The sequence below is a fragment of the Saccostrea cucullata genome, unplaced genomic scaffold (genome assembly GCF_032062105.1).
Source record: "Saccostrea cucullata isolate Sc308-1 unplaced genomic scaffold, CSIRO_AGI_Scuc_v1 ctg345, whole genome shotgun sequence".
NCBI classification, from domain to species: domain Eukaryota; kingdom Metazoa; phylum Mollusca; class Bivalvia; order Ostreida; family Ostreidae; genus Saccostrea; species Saccostrea cuccullata.
The window spans coordinates 71,629-87,768 of record NW_026923192.1 but is presented as its reverse complement, the minus strand read 5'-3'; the positions used below and the strand labels follow the sequence as shown (position 1 = coordinate 87,768).

The following is a 16,140-nucleotide window of genomic DNA, read 5'->3' as shown; positions in this document are numbered from 1 at the left end:
TCAGGGGTGTGATGGAAATCCGTCATTTCTAAAAATGACTGATTGTCGTCTCTTTTTTAAATACGGGATTCCGTCATTTTTGTAAATATGACGAATTTTCGTCATATTTTTATTTCCGACAAAATGCCTCTATCACGGTTGTTTAACATCGAATTTTGAATTTCCCGCTTGAACAGCAGGGTTTACGCGAGTTTCCTTTCATCCGGGTCACTGACTTCTACAGACCACGTGCGTTAGAACATCAACATGAACCTAGAAGGTGAAAGTTATTGTTTAGCTGTAAAATGTAGAATTTTGGTAGATCTAATTCGCCATTTACATGGCTTTTAGTGCTCTAAAAAACGTATAGTAAAGTGTCTGGAAGAATATATACGTGTAGAGAAAAGTCTTGACAAAAAGTTAAAGCAATAAAAAAGTAGTGCGCCCCGTAAAACAAGCGAGATATTTCAGTGCGCCCAGACCCTCTATTTTGAAAAAAGACGAAATATCGTCATTTTCGTCTTCTTTGCTATTTAATGCAAATAAATTGACAAATAACTCTTTTACTCTTATTTTTGTTTGGGAAATTTGTACTGTCAACATAACCAGTATTGTGGTCAACTGTATTAGAGAAATCAAGTTTTTTTACGATGTTTTTTGTCCTTTTTACGGTTGGTGGATCTAACATTTTTCAAAGAGAGGTAACTCGGTATTCTAAAAACATTCTAAATTTTTATGACTGTTTTTCGTCATTTTCTTAAAAATGACAAGTTTTAGTCATAATAACAAATTTATTTTATGACAAAAAATCGTCATTTAAAAAATGATGGATTTCCATCACACCCCTGACTGTTTTACAAAAAAAACACCAAACTTTAACTTTAATTGGCCACAATTTTTGAATAGTTGGTGCTAGAGCTTTCATACTTCACATATGACTTCATTGTCACAAGGCCTTTCAATGGGTATAAATGACCTTGACCTTAGAGTTTGACCCACTTTCTAAAAAATTTTTTAACCTTGGTCCTAACTTTTGAACAATTAATACTAGGCCTTTCATATTTCACAGGTACTGGTATATTTCTTGTGAAAAGACCTTCTCCAACAATTTAAACATTTTGAGGTTGAAATTTGACTTGCATTTGAAAAACTTCAACCCTGGCCATATGCTGCCATACAGGGCCATCAATGTTCACAAACAAATCTTGTTTCCTTTAAAACATGATCTTTAACTTAAGGAGAAGACTGCAACAGGTGTTGTACCTTTATAGTAACCAATTTACAACTGGTGATGAATTTACAGCAATTGTGGATCTTAAATAGACAATATTGTTAATTGTTTAAGACATAAACAAATGCTTCATCTATTTCATTTTGTGACCATGTTTAAATTACTTAATCAAATCAGTAGTGTATGGTTCTTTATTGTATATCATCTTTTTTAAAGTACATGTATCTGCTGTATCGGAAATTGAGGTTGGTTTTTAGATGATTCAAGGTTAAATATTGTATCATCATTTCAAAACAGAGTATAATTACTTAAAACATTGCTGTGACGTCAAGCCTTTGTTCTTGCAGTCTAAAAATTTACCTGTAGCCGTCCGATAATAATAATTACCCGTCTGATAATATATTATCGGACGGCAATGATAACAAAATCGGACGGTATTTAAAAAGCAAAACAAAGAGTGAAATTACGATTAAATATGTCCAGAAACCCCTAATAAAAATGTTAAGAAAAAATTTTTGGGAAACCAAACGCAAGGAAATTAAGATGAGCACACTACAAAATAGCAAATCCATGAAAAGAAATCCGAGTTTAAACCATCCACAACATCAATACTTCCCAATCTTTAAAAGAGTTTTTGATTCAGCACTTTGAATAAGCGAATTTAAATCCATTTCTGAAAAAGATTCTGCAATCTCCTTTTATGTGTGTTCGCCGATGGCCACATTTTCAAAACCTGAGAATTTCCATTATCTAAACTAAAATTTCAGCTAGAGTTAAAATCCGCATTTTACTTTCCAGGGTGATGGTTAAAATATCAACCAAAATTATGTCAGTATCAATGTCAATTCATGCACATCATAAATAAAAATGCCCCCCCCCCCCTCCAAAAAAAAATTCCCACCGGACCCCTGTCCTGCTAAACGAAACGACTACCATTGAATGAATGAAATGAAACAAGAGTTCACTCACTTTTTTTACTTTCTCATTTCTTTTATCTACTTATCAGACGGGTAGAAAACAATGGATGCCTAAACTCCCATTGTGTTATTATCGGACTCCTTCAGGTAACTTTTGTACATTTAAATGGCAATGTTTTAAGTAAGATATATGCCTCATACTATTCTATATGTAAAATTATCAGACAGTTTTCGGCCCTAACGGGCCTCAAACAGTCTGATAATTTTACATATAGAACAGTATTCGGCATATATCCATTACTTATTAAAGGAAAGTTCATATCAATATATAATCATTGTTATTAATAAAAATTTATAATTAATTTTCTTTAAAGCAAATACCAGTTGAACATTTGAAACAAAATGAAAACCATAAAATGCAGAAAAACTGCAAGAACAATGAAGAAAAAAATGTATCAAATAATAATTGTTTTGCTGTTATAGGCTTACCCAGCTGGTCTTTACAGATGTACATCAATTTCTCGGCAGACTGTACTTTACTTTGCGTACTCCTCTTGCAGTAGTTGTCCGTACGTCCCGTCTTGAAGACTTGGAAGGAGACATCATCAATGAATTCCGTCTGTTCTATGACATGGAATGTAAAGTTGTTCCCTTCGTCCGTTTTTGTCGTCTCTCCCCAGTACAGGAAGTGGTCATTGTTGATCACCCGCCCCGCGAAGTCGCTCTGACTGAGGACGGAGATGTGTTCCGTGTGGTATTTGTCCGCTACATCGTTGATAAAACGGTTACACAGGCATGACTTGCCCACCCCCACCGCCCCTTTCACACTCTCTGACCCTGACAGGCCAATAACGCTGACATTGTAAGTTCTATCTTCTGCTTTCTTTGCCATTCCCGATTCACACACATGAAAAACTGTTATCGAAGTCTGTCTGGCATACCTGCCATGGTCCTAGACAGAGTTCAGGTTTCATCTACGAAGTGTAAGAGGTAAATTTCCTTGTCTGTGTCTTTAGCCATTGTTCTCTGTATCAGTGATCAATCAGGAAGAGAGTTCGTTACTACTTATTTTATAAGTATTACTTTCCTGAAACTTGTTCCCACAAACACTGTACTCTCTCTTCTTCAAATCGCTCACTTCCAATGAAGAATCTGATTCTGTGGCATCAAAAGACTTTACACACTTCTTAGTACAATCTCTTCAATCTGTTCAATAGAAAACAAAAATCAAAGTTCATGAAAAATTCAATCACAAAAAATAAGAATCTACAAATCAGAATTTAGGCAAATGTACATATTCCACTTCACCCAGGAACAATTACTAATAAATACACATGTAAGGACATTTTAGAATATTATTTGGAATTCATCGGAAATAAAACAAGGCAGATACAGAATCAGCTAACACATATTGTGACAAAACTGCATATCAAAATAAAGCACTCACAATTTTAAGTGGAATATTTTCAAAATCAGCATTTTAATAGACCCAGAGATGTATAATCAAGATATAATACAAAGTTTATATGCATGTCTAAGAAAGAAACTGTATCAAATGGCTCTAACTTTGCTTCATTATCATGACCCTTATGACAAAAATGGTCAATTCTAATGATCCAGCACATGTGAAATATGTGTATTAATAGACTTTGTACAGGTATTTATTTTCAAAAATAAGAGTAAAGTTTTACTATAAGTGTAGTTTATGGGTTCAGTAATGGACCCTAATAAACCTGGATATCATATTAATACAAGGAAGACATTAACAATGGGTGTCATTTTATGATTTTATAAACATGTCTTTATTTGAGCATTTAACTTTAAGGAATATCATGTGAAGAAAAAATAATTTGAGGCATTTTCCTCCAAATCCAGGTGTACATGTAAATATTAACATAAAACAGATTACATCAGCAGTATTTCTACCATCTGATCACCAACAGACTTCTTCCCATATTCTCTCCCTTTTTCAGAACCCTAAAAATATCTTTCCAAGACAAATCTGAATTACACAAACTAAAGATAGATCCATTCAAAACATGCTGAAGACATCAGCAAATGCAAGCACAATACAATGACCTTGCCAAGAGAAGAAATTTTTTATCTCAAATTCTTCGCCTGTATCTTTCCAAAAGCCTCTATGACACCCCCGTCAGAAGATATCTGTAGTTTGATTTATAAACAATCATAAAACAATGAACGGATAAATTCTAATCTCTGACCAATTCAACTCACCCTTAGACAACAATGGGCTAAAATTACCAGAACACCAGTGGCAGCTTTGAACAGGTTTATGATTTTAAGTAAGCTGTTACTAAGTATAGCTGACGGAGGTTTCCCTATCTATAGTAAATTGATGAGTCATCGCTACATTCAGTGGAAGGCAGTGTGTACAGTGGGTTATTTACAGACAGCACAGAGCAAATATTGACAGTATGAAAAGCAGAGACGATACCAAAATACAGCAGTCTGTGTTTACCCTGATACAATTTTTTTTTCATTCAGAGAGGAAAATATTGGAATGTGTGCTGTGTATTATTCTTTTTTATTTTACATTCACTTTAAAAAAACTAAACTGAACAAAATGGATAGTGGATTTCCAAGAAGCATCAAGCACAAAATATTGTGTGGGTGAAAAAGCTTGTTTTTATAGGGTTTAATAATGAGTCCTTCCATTTAACTTCCTTTTTTTTTTTTATAAAACTTAAATGCAAGCTTCTGGTCCTACATGTACCTACTATGATAATACAAGCATAAATTTAATACAAGCTTCTCATATTTTATACATGCACTAAGACTGTAACCTTGCAAATGTTTTGGACTTGAATATTTGTGGAAATGGATATTTGAAATTTGACATAAAGTAGATGTGTGAATTGAACAGGTACTTTAGGTAAAAAAAAAATGCAACAGTGACTGTGAAATCTTAAAATAACACACATGGAAATTTATTCATGCGTCAGATATTACAACTGCGGGAGAAAAATTTCCATGTGAAATTCTACACATTCCCGTTATGTTACCTATATAAGTGACCTTGTACTTACATGTATATGTATATCATGTATATGTAGCTTATACAATTATGAACTGGGTAAAATATGAATAGTCCACAAAATGAATAGCATTCCTCTGGTATGTTATGCCGAGTTGTCTCTAAAAATTGAAATATCTTCTGTATCTTCCTCAGAAAAGATTAAGTAGAAGGAGATCAGGGGTTCCTACCCTAACTGGGGGTTGATGGTGAATACCAGAATAAATGACAAATTATATCATAACAGGCAGGAAAATTTCCCCAGCCCCCTTGTCTTAAAGACAGCCCTGGTTGTGTACATATGAGTGAACTTGCATGTACTTATGCAGTTTACAATTGTACGGAGCAGGGGTAAAATATGATACAGTCCAAAAATGAGTTCCATTAAGTATAAAATGTATGCTGTACTTATGCGAATGCTGAATTCCATATTTAATTGTTAAGGTAATAATTAATTCACGACTGCCTTTTGAAAAATTCAATTTTTAAGAAATCATAATACATGCATGATAAAATGCTTAAAGTACATGATTTACAACTACTTCATTGTTTTTCATTCTCAATACTTTGTAATGGTGAAAGAAGTTAAAAATAATGAAGAAATTGCTGAGAACATTGTGCCTATCTAGCCATTAGCATGCATACAGGTCCCCACATAAAAATGATAAATGCACTTTATCCATTCAGGGAAGTCACTGTAGATTTAAAATATACCTGTACACATCTCATCCCAGTAAAACAGATCCATTCAACCCCTACTTAAAAATTTTAAACAAAAACCTTGATGACATCTGCAGACAGTTGAAGCCTATATATAAATGTACATCATCCAGTTCTCTACTATTTCCCCCTCATAACCATTCCTAAGACAGATTTATACCCTGGCAGTGATTCCTCCTCGATTCTGATATCGTCTGAGGCAGCAGGGAATTTCCTGTCCGTTATACACAGCTCCCAAATACTACTCATTCACAATGTTTTACAAAATGTGGAGTTTACACTGATAGTAACCTAAAGACTACCAATAAACTGAATAAAATAATCACAATGGTACAGAACATTCTGACATACTATGAACTAAAAGAGGCCCCTGGACCTTGAAGGTCACCTCGGTACATGAATTCTACAAATTTAGTTGAGACTAAATGCTTATTAAAATCATTCAGTTTGCCTGCTATATGTCCACAAGTATAAAGATAAATTCTTATTTCTTGGTATATTTTCAAAATGTGAGCAACTTTTAGAGTCCCACCCTAGATCTGAACTTTTGAATTTCAGAACTTTGATAAAGGGGCTACCTGCTCTTTATAACCCAGAAAAAAGTCATCTCAAAGACTAAGGTGAGCTAAAATCAATATATTTTCAAAGCAATCTGAGAAAATGTCTATCCTTTTTAATTTTGATTTTAAATGCAGACTTGGCATGAGAACCTGACTATAATCTGCTAGCAACCTCCTTTAAAATCTCATTCATAAATCCCAAACAATGGCTGCCTCCAGTCAAGCAAAAAAAAAATTAAAACTTGAAAACTACAACTCTGGATATTGGATATATATACTTCCATTCATAAAACTATAAATATACCACTACAAAGATTTAATTAATGACCACACCAGAATTCTATTCAGAAGTGGGATTTAAATGTTTTGGGATTGTTTTCCTGGCCATCTGTTCAATTGTCAGGTGACAAGTATACATAGATTATATGTGTACTCATACATGATCAAGAAACAAAATAAATTTACTGCAGCATTCTAAGTGTTGGTGATCTGTTTTATTACTTTATATCTGTTTTCCCAACTTAAGCCTATTGAATACTCTTTGGTATCCACACGTGAGAACCTTCCGCAATTTTAAACCTCACGCCAGTCAAGGTGTTGATCCCCCGTTTTTTTCTTTGTTTTGTATCATACATTTATGATCAATTATGGATATTGAAATATAAAGTGACAGCTATTCAGGACTACCTTCCCTCTTTCCCTTTCCCCTCATCCACTCAAGATTAATGGTAAAACAGGGAAAAACATCAAATAAAGCAATAACTGTAAGGATATATAAATAAGGTTTAAAATTAACATCAGTTTTCATTAAATTAAGCTACTAAAGTACTTTATAAATTAAGTATTCTGAGTATTCTACAATAATGATTAATATATGTAAAATGACCTCCTCTTTTAAAATACAGTTGTGGCAATGATAATTGACATCTGATTCAAAGATTATTAATATATTAAATTATACGACATGTAACTGAAGAAAAGTAACATTCCAGGCTTCTGATTCATACTACAAACAAGTCAATATCATAAAAGCAAAACAAGTCAACAAGTGAACAATTACACAACATATGTGTCTCAAGTATATGTACAAACACATGGGGGAAATTGTTAACATGCCTCATCTGTTAATTTCAGAGTAGAAGAAAAAAGTTTTTTCCTTCATCATGTTCATATAAAATCTAGATTTTAAAAACAGATTTTGTAAGAAATAAATTTTAAGATGCTATGAAGACGAAATATAGGTTTAAACCCTCAGACATCAAACACTTACAAAATTCAAATTTCCACGCCAAAAATATGCACTTCGACTCAAATGTTCAAACCTTTGCATATATCAAATGTATTCCCAGGTGTCCAACCATCCCAGCAGATGTGGGTATCCATCACCAAAAAGGAACTATCACAACACTCTACATGCACTTCAAGCTTTACTAAGTGTTTTGTTACATGCGCAGACACTTTTTTTTTTAGTTAAGTAGACTTGCAAAATGAGGATGAGACCCCTTTACTTAATTATACAGCAGTGTCTCAGGATTAAGTACCTGTTGAGCACATTTTAGAAACTGACTATAGTACATATTATATACATATATACTATTTGTGTACAAAGCTCTGTTGCATTGCATATAGTTTTACAATTCAATTTTGTCCTATTTGTAGCTTTACTGGTTCCAGCTCATCTATACAAGTAAACCCTATCTGAACCTATCCCTCTTTTATGGGAGTTTCCTCTATTTTTGTTTTCAGCCTTGACTGTAGCTGAAGAGTCTGTATGAAGCTGGGGATTACTCAATGACTCAGAGTCACCAAATCAATAAGTATCTATTAACCAAGGTTGGTATGGAGACCACTGATGAATGACTGGGAAATCCAACAGCCCATGACCAATTTCAACTCAGTCCCAACTTTTTTTTTCTTTCTTCAGACTGAATGAGATTTTGTATTATTTCCTCCCATTTTCACTCCCTTTTAATTTAAGTACAATCAATTTCTAGTGTAATTGTCATAATGGGGTCATGCTTATGCTGAAAATCAATGACTGATATCACACATAGACCACTGTGTGTCATTACAGATTTAAACACAAGGCATACTCAGCTAAACATGTTGACTCAAAGAACCAAAAATATAATTTGACTCTCAAAATTCATATGCATTTGAAATTAAATAAGTGACATGTATGACTGGCATCCAGGTTTAACCCCAGAAACCACAAGCAATGTCCCATGAGACATAGGTTTTGGGTCAATAACGTATTTCACTTCTAAAGAGGTTTCTGCTGAAGAAAGGTTGAATAATGGTGTTGGGTTAATGCACAAATGATCACAAAAACTGCAGGTAGACTGGAAAAAAAAATTTCATGGAAAGATAGATAAAACCCCATATATATATGAAGTAACAAGTTACGGAAGAGGAGAAAATTGCAGGGGACCAGACTGGGCTTCGAACCTCGGCCCCCTGAATCTCCAGTCAGGTACTCTAACAAGATAGACCAACTGAACCTCGGCCCCCTGAATCTCCAGTCAGGTGCTCTAACAAGATAGACCAACTGAGCTATCTAGATAGACCAGCAATCGAATCCGACTGACCTCCACATATATAAAACCAGACCAGGTATTCAATAACACATTACATTATACTTAGGTATGTACTTATAATCATGCTAATGGGAAAAAAAAAATCTTTGATATCAGGAACTATGAAGAAAAAAAAAAACCCAAACATATATAAATAAATCTCATTCACTTTTTTGAGAGAAAATCAGAATTGTTGACCTGAAACTACCAATTAATATACATTTGTTTCTCATTCAACATGTTCAACTTAACAATACAATTTTTGTGATGCCCCTAAAAATTCAAGTGCTATATACATATTACTGCATTCTTTTCCACATGATAAACATTTTTGTGGCATTCAAACCCTTACACTGTACATGAATGAAATCAACTCACCACTTCAAACTGAATTTCAACATCTTAAAATGCACAGAATTCTGCTTTTGACCCAATTATTAAGAACTTCATGATAATATGGATTACATACATTTTAACACATGCTGCACAATTCCTGAACAACTTCTATACAAATACACCTGTTGATTTTTTCAAGGCAATGATGCAATCATAATTTCTGCTGCAGATTTTGGCAAATATAAAAATCAGAAAAATATGAGACACAAATGTCTGGCACCCTTTGCGAGCAAGAAATGACTTTCTAAGAAACCTGATGGAAACTTAAGAATCGGTTAACATGGTTAATGATAAACAGATATGATATGACATTTTTTATGCATATTTTCTTTACAATGCACTCAAATGGTAATATTCCTGAAATATATGTAGTTTTTATAGATGTGCTCGTATCTTCTAATCAGAGACCTATGATATTTGGAACTAAAGAATATAACTGAAATGGGTTAAGGCCATCTTAATATCCCCTCATAGGATGTGTGTGTGTGGGGGGGGGGGGCAAGGACATGGCTTAAGGCAAAGTGCCTCCATCCACCGAAAGAGAGTTCACATACAACCAATTTTTTATGCCTAAAATCACTTTCCTCTAAGTCGTGACACTTATTTTAGATAGTATTCACACCTTACATCCAAAGGTCAAGGTAGCGACCATAAGATCAATGCCACTGGAGAACTACTTTTAACTGGGTAAGTGGGAGATTCCTCATAAATTTCTGTAGGAATTGTGGAAATGCTTAATAATTTATCCAGCAAATTATTGGAATTTTTCTAAGTCCAAGGAGCATAACTCTGTCCAAATGGCCTGATAGCACCCAAAACTGAACTTGATCTAGATAATCTTATGATACAGTGTTTTCCCTAAGAATCGACTATTGGCCAAATTGACCACTTCAATTGACAAAAATTCTGCTTCCAAATAAAACCTTGTTGTAAGGTCCACAAAGATTCTATTCATAAACCTCAGCCCCTAGCCTGTTACAACTGATCTTTAACCCTTTTCTTTGAAATAAAGGGAAAACACTTTGATAAATTTGTAAACCAAATTTCATTTCAATATGTCCAACTGCTGTGAAAAAAATGAACAGAAACTGATGGTGTACCGAAAGACAGACAGACCAATCCACAGACAGCAGCAAAGCAATATGCCCTCCCTTCTTCAAAGGAGGGCATAAAAAAAGAGACCCAAAGGCCACAATGCTCACCTAAGTAACCAATTTCTTTGAATATATACATATAAAGAAAACCTCTCATAAACAAGAGATGTTTGTAAAACACTTTATGCTCCCCTCTCCAAAATAATTAGAATATTTCTAAGCCAACAGGGCATAACTCTGTCAAAAACGGCTTGTTCATACCCAAAACAGAACTTGACCTAGATATTTTTTTATGATAAACCTGTATACCAAATTTCATTTCAGAATCACTATGTGCAACCCCTGTGAAGAAAATGAATGGAAACTGCAAATAAATGGAATTTTTCCCAAGTCCAAGGGCATATCTCTGTCAAAAATAGCTTGATCGTCCCAAACCAAAACTTGACCTAGAAATTCTTATGATAAATCTGTATACCAAATCTCATTTCAGTATGTGCAACCACTTCGAAGAAAATGAACAGAAACTTGGTGGAGCAACAGACTGACCGACTGACAAGCAGCAGCAAAGCAATATGCCCTCCCTTCTTTGAAGGGGGGCATAATAAAAAATACAACTAAATAAAACTTGATTTGAGTAATTAACCCAATGCTTTGAGTTTTACAGTGTACATTAAATAAAAATTTCCTTCCCTTTAGACACCTCGCATGCTTATATGAAATTTACACTTCTGTCAATCACAAAACTTAGACAAGGAACAATTTCTTCAATTTTCAAATTATAAAACAAAGAACATGGTACAATTAGTGTCCTTATCTAAATCAAATTTGGCATGAATAATTCCTTACATATGACTCTAAAAATTACACTTTTACAACATTCAATGAAAGCCCTGGTGTAGAGCCACTATTAGCCATCCAGCATAATTTCTCTATATCCGATTCTAAGACATTGACACATTTTTTAAATAAAAAGGATAGATCAGCATATCCAGTACACAAATATACACTATAGATCCGGATGGGAATTAAGTATTCACTAAAAATTTTATTGCACATTTCCCTATTCATTATCTGAAGCTAATTTTCTGTACCTATCTCAAGTAATGTATCTCATTCTGAATACTGTGCAACAACCAGGAATATATACATATCACTTGCAATCTCATCAAATGCAAGTAAAATTTAGTATGAGCTGAAAAACTTTAAAAGTTTAATAACTTGTTCACCTACATGTTAATTTCATTGGTTTGGCAACCCTACGTCAGTATGAACAATTTTTTTTTTTTTACTGCAGATCACAATTAAACCTATTATTGCAATGCATTTCGCATGATCTATTGCATGGCAATGCATTTGTCCCTGTTTTTCAAAGTCAATGAGAGGAAGCCTTGCTTATTCTTAAAATTGATGATCATTTCAGAATTAACACTGATTTGAGTTTTTCATTTTGTTTTGTTTTTAATCACTTTAAATAAAGTTATATGCTGCTTAAACATATAGCAGTAGCCTGTAGGATTGAATTTTTTGGAGCCTGCTACACAGACTTATCTAGGCTATGATATTCCCCATTTTCAAAAGGTGAGTTATTTCCCCTGAAGGGAACTCTTTTACTGTGTTTAATACGCATGCGCTATAAATAAAGTCACTTCCGCGGACGTTCTTGATGTAAACATGTTCGTGGTGTAATGCCTCTGTCATATGGAAAATATTATTGTGTTTGTGAATAAAAAGAAATCTTAACTGATTCGTATTTTTTTTTAAATTGCCCACTCATAGTCTCTTTTTGGATTTGTATTAATCTGTGTAGTACTATAATAAGGTGCTGTGTGACACCCCCCCCCCCCTCACAAAAAAAAAAAAAACAAAAAAAAAAAAAAAAAGAAACAAATTACTGATAAAATGCTGATACATATTCGAATAGGCCTATTTAAAAAAAAAAAAGCTAATAAGCTAATTTTCGGTAGTGGATGTTCTGCAGACGGATCATCATTATTTACAAAATGTGCGGAACAAATTTTTAGTTATAAAGTTTATACGAATTAATCTAGCCTGCTGCAGCCATATTTTCTTTGAATCTCTAGGAATTTTTTGGAGACTGATGACATGTCCATCTACAGTTTTACCTCTGAAATTGCTGCATATACAGCAGTAGTTCGTCTTCCGCGACCGACAGTCTACGCGAAAGTTTAAAATTTTTACAGGACAAAATGTCTGGTAAAAATAAAATTTTTACCAGACCGAACAATTTCTTACCAGACCGACTTTTTTCGCCTTTAAAATCCATACATCATTATGATACTAAGATTAAGAGGTGGGATGGGGTTAATTTTCACTGTGAAATTTAAGCATAAATAAATCTTAAATAAATACAGAGTGAAATAGGAAAGTTAACTACTTATAATTTTCCTTTGTAAAAGATATCTATTTATACAATTGCATGCATTTTTTTTTTTTCATATTTGACTTATATACAACATACACTGTATCAAAGATTTTCTTAAATTTAATATGCACTTTCAATGCATATTTATTTTTCCTGAAACAATTCATTATGGTTACTCAAGTCAATAATCATTTGAAAATAATTTCCAAATCGAATCTACGTATGAGCTATCTAAATATTTTCCCAACCAAATCTACGTATGAGCTATCTAAAGATCTCTAATCCTTGACAGAGGAAATTCGAATTAGAATAAAAACGATCATGACAGGGTTGTAATACATAAAAATTAATCAGGTATAACTGCAAAATTGGTCAAATAAAGGATATTTGTGGGGAATTCGACCATGTGTACCTCTTATTTTAGATTTATTTGGCCTTATTTTTAATCGGACATTTGGTCCTGTATACTGAAATTTTTTACCGACCCGACCTAAATTTTACCGGTAAAAACCGACGGTCCGGTGACTTTCGCATAGACTGGACCGATACCAAGAAACTGTGTTTTTGCTCGATTGTATGTCATAACATAGAACTTTTACTTACAAGAACACATTTGGTGACAATTAAAGGCCTATTTCATTTGAATTAACAGTGTTTCTAGATTTTTTTATTTGTAAAAGTATTAAAACTTTGAATGGAATTCTAAATGAATAATTTAATATCATGTCCTCATGTAACGAAGAAAGACTAATTAAATAGTATTGACCTGAATTCGTGTTACATATGTCGTATAAAGTCTGAGCTGCATTTAATCAGAGTTTTAGTGTAGGATCTAAGCATATGTACATGTATATTCCCGAGTAAAATACACATTTTGTTTTAGATCAGATAATTGAGAGCAGAAACACGAAATTAATACAATAATTTCCTTGCGTATTTCTCGTTAATTAACAGAAAACATTCTTTTCTCAAGTGTTATTTATTTTTTTTAAATCCTTTCAGTGTCAGTACATTTATTTATTTTTATAAGTTATTCTTTTTTGCAAAGTGTGTAAAAAACAATATCAGAGAGAGAGAGAGAGAGAGAGAGACTCATGTAACCCCGTGTAACTGACATACATGTACATCTGTGAAAAATATATGTACCGTAATTTTATTGAATCCACAATTAATAATTCTAATAATTTTTAATTTTCACAACTATGGTTCATATTCAACTGTTCAACCCATTTACATATTCATTCTCTGTACCCGTATGCACGGGAGGGGGGGGGGGGGGGTCAAGGGGCCTAGCCCCACACCAATTTTTTTTCCCAATATTACTTTTTCTATTGAAAATGTTCATTGATAAATAGGTTGCCCCCCCCCCCACACACACACACAGTTAATACTACGGTAAGTTATATAAGGGAAATGTAGTATTGTATGCCAAGGAACTGGTACTGAAATAAGTAGCTTTTTCAACTTTGGGCAAGGTTTTTCTTTGCTTGTCAACTTTTCCAGGTAAGAAAAAAACATTTCTTTGGCTAACCCCCCCCCCCCACTTTTAAAGACGATGCTACGTGCCTGGTTAATTCGTATAGCTTTCTTTAAAGGGGGGGGCTAACAGACCTTTCATAAAATAATTTATTATCTAAAAAAAAATTCAAACCGTTTCCTTCTTTTAAAATTATTAAATACAGCGTGTAAGTTGATGACTATTTTGTATTGCGTAGTCCGCGGAAGTTAGGCTAGTGTAGAAGAGTTCCGATTTTGAGGGGAGATAACTCACTTTTGAAAATGGGGAATATTACCATGATTACTACTCGTTTTTTAGCATATTCCAAAAGAGACAATTTCCCATTGAATATCTCTTTTATCTTCCTTAAGTATGCATATCAAATGAAAAAAATCCTAAATGCCCTTAAAAAGTTCAAACTATATTTTCGAAGGTCCTCTTCCTTTTTTCAAATCCATTAATTTCCTTTCAGGATTACCGCAATGTACACTTGGTAAGTTTTATTTGCACTAATTTCTGAAAATGCTACTAATATGCTATCATGAGTTTGGTATATCCTTGTTCACCTAATCTTGGTACTATGTACTGATTTATGTACATGTTCACTTTTTTTTAACATTTAAATTTTACTTTGCTTTCTCATATACATGCAGATGTGGTGTTCTGTCCATAAGGTGTGAAAATAAGGAAGTTCATTCTACAATATTTACATTTCCAATAAATTTCCCCTATGATTCTTAACAAAATAAAATGCAGTATATTTTCTCATGAACTACATTAGGTATGTATCATGAATAAGCATGAATATCTCCATTGTTACGTCATAATACCGCTCTTGACGTCAAAAAGGCAAAAAATATTGTGCACACTGTTTTGTTTTAAAAACGACAATTGAACGGCGTAAATTTATGGCAAGTCATCAGAAAAATAATGTAAATATAAGAAATGAATTTAATTTTTTGAAGATTCATGAGGTATATGAACTACAACGCTTCACGCCGGCATATTTATCATAAAGCTCTAACGTGCTTCATGAAATATGCCAGCGTGAAGCGTCGTAGTTCATAACCTCATGAATCTTCAAAAATTAAATTCATTTCTTAATTACACAACAGGGATTATTTCCTGAAGATGATTTAAATCATCTGTGTTCATAACTCGAATAGGTTTAAAAATCACACTTAGTTTATAATATTCATGATTTTAAGAATAGATTATGTAACACATCCTTTCTCTTTAATTCCTTCGACCAATTCAGAAAATCCCAAAACATAACTTCTACAATTAATTATAAATTATAAGGAAAACATGAACAGCTATGAATCTATGAAAAATTCACAACTAGTCCTACCTTACATAAATACCACTAAATAATAAACAAGTAATAACAATTACAGACATTTATACAAAACTTTTTGATGTATTCATCAGTACACAGATACAACAGGGCTCTCCCTTGTACCTGCATCACTTTCACAACTATCGAGTGCTATGATGCCCCACAAGACCCAGCATTGTAAACATGATAAAAGGAGAAACCCTACAACACTTTACCATGAAGTAAAATATGCGCCCAAATCCTCACCCCTACTTCATACCATCATCTGATAAATGTCTAAAAATTATTATAAGTCGGGTCACTGGCAAGGGAATTTACCTTTTTGTGTATAATGGGGTCAAAAATATTTTGCTTGTACACACGTTATCATCAACGTTTCACCGACTCAGGCATGGATTTCTCAATGTCAGCAA

General features: G+C 33.4%; 2 protein-coding genes across 7 annotated transcripts in view; one reads left to right on the top strand and one right to left on the bottom strand.

Moving 5' to 3' along the window:
• Positions 1–7,780, bottom strand: part of LOC134263404 (rho GTPase-activating protein 35-like) — a 38,593-nt gene extending 30,813 nt beyond the window's left edge. For 5 of the 6 annotated variants that reach the window (XR_009991255.1, XR_009991256.1, XM_062745737.1 and 2 more), the window contains exon 1: positions 2,617–3,333. Coding sequence is in view for 4 of the 6 variants with exons in the window: in XM_062745737.1 (XP_062601721.1) it covers positions 2,617–3,019 (403 nt within the window). In the remaining 2 variants the exon portion in view is untranslated. Of the gene's footprint in view, positions 1–2,616; positions 3,334–7,711 lie in introns of those variants that run through there. The other variant, XM_062745735.1, reaches the window with a different exon arrangement.
• The window catches only part of LOC134263406 (solute carrier family 40 member 1-like), a 125,614-nt gene that overhangs the window by 87,342 nt on the left and 22,132 nt on the right, over positions 1–16,140 (top strand). The window lies entirely within an intron of this gene.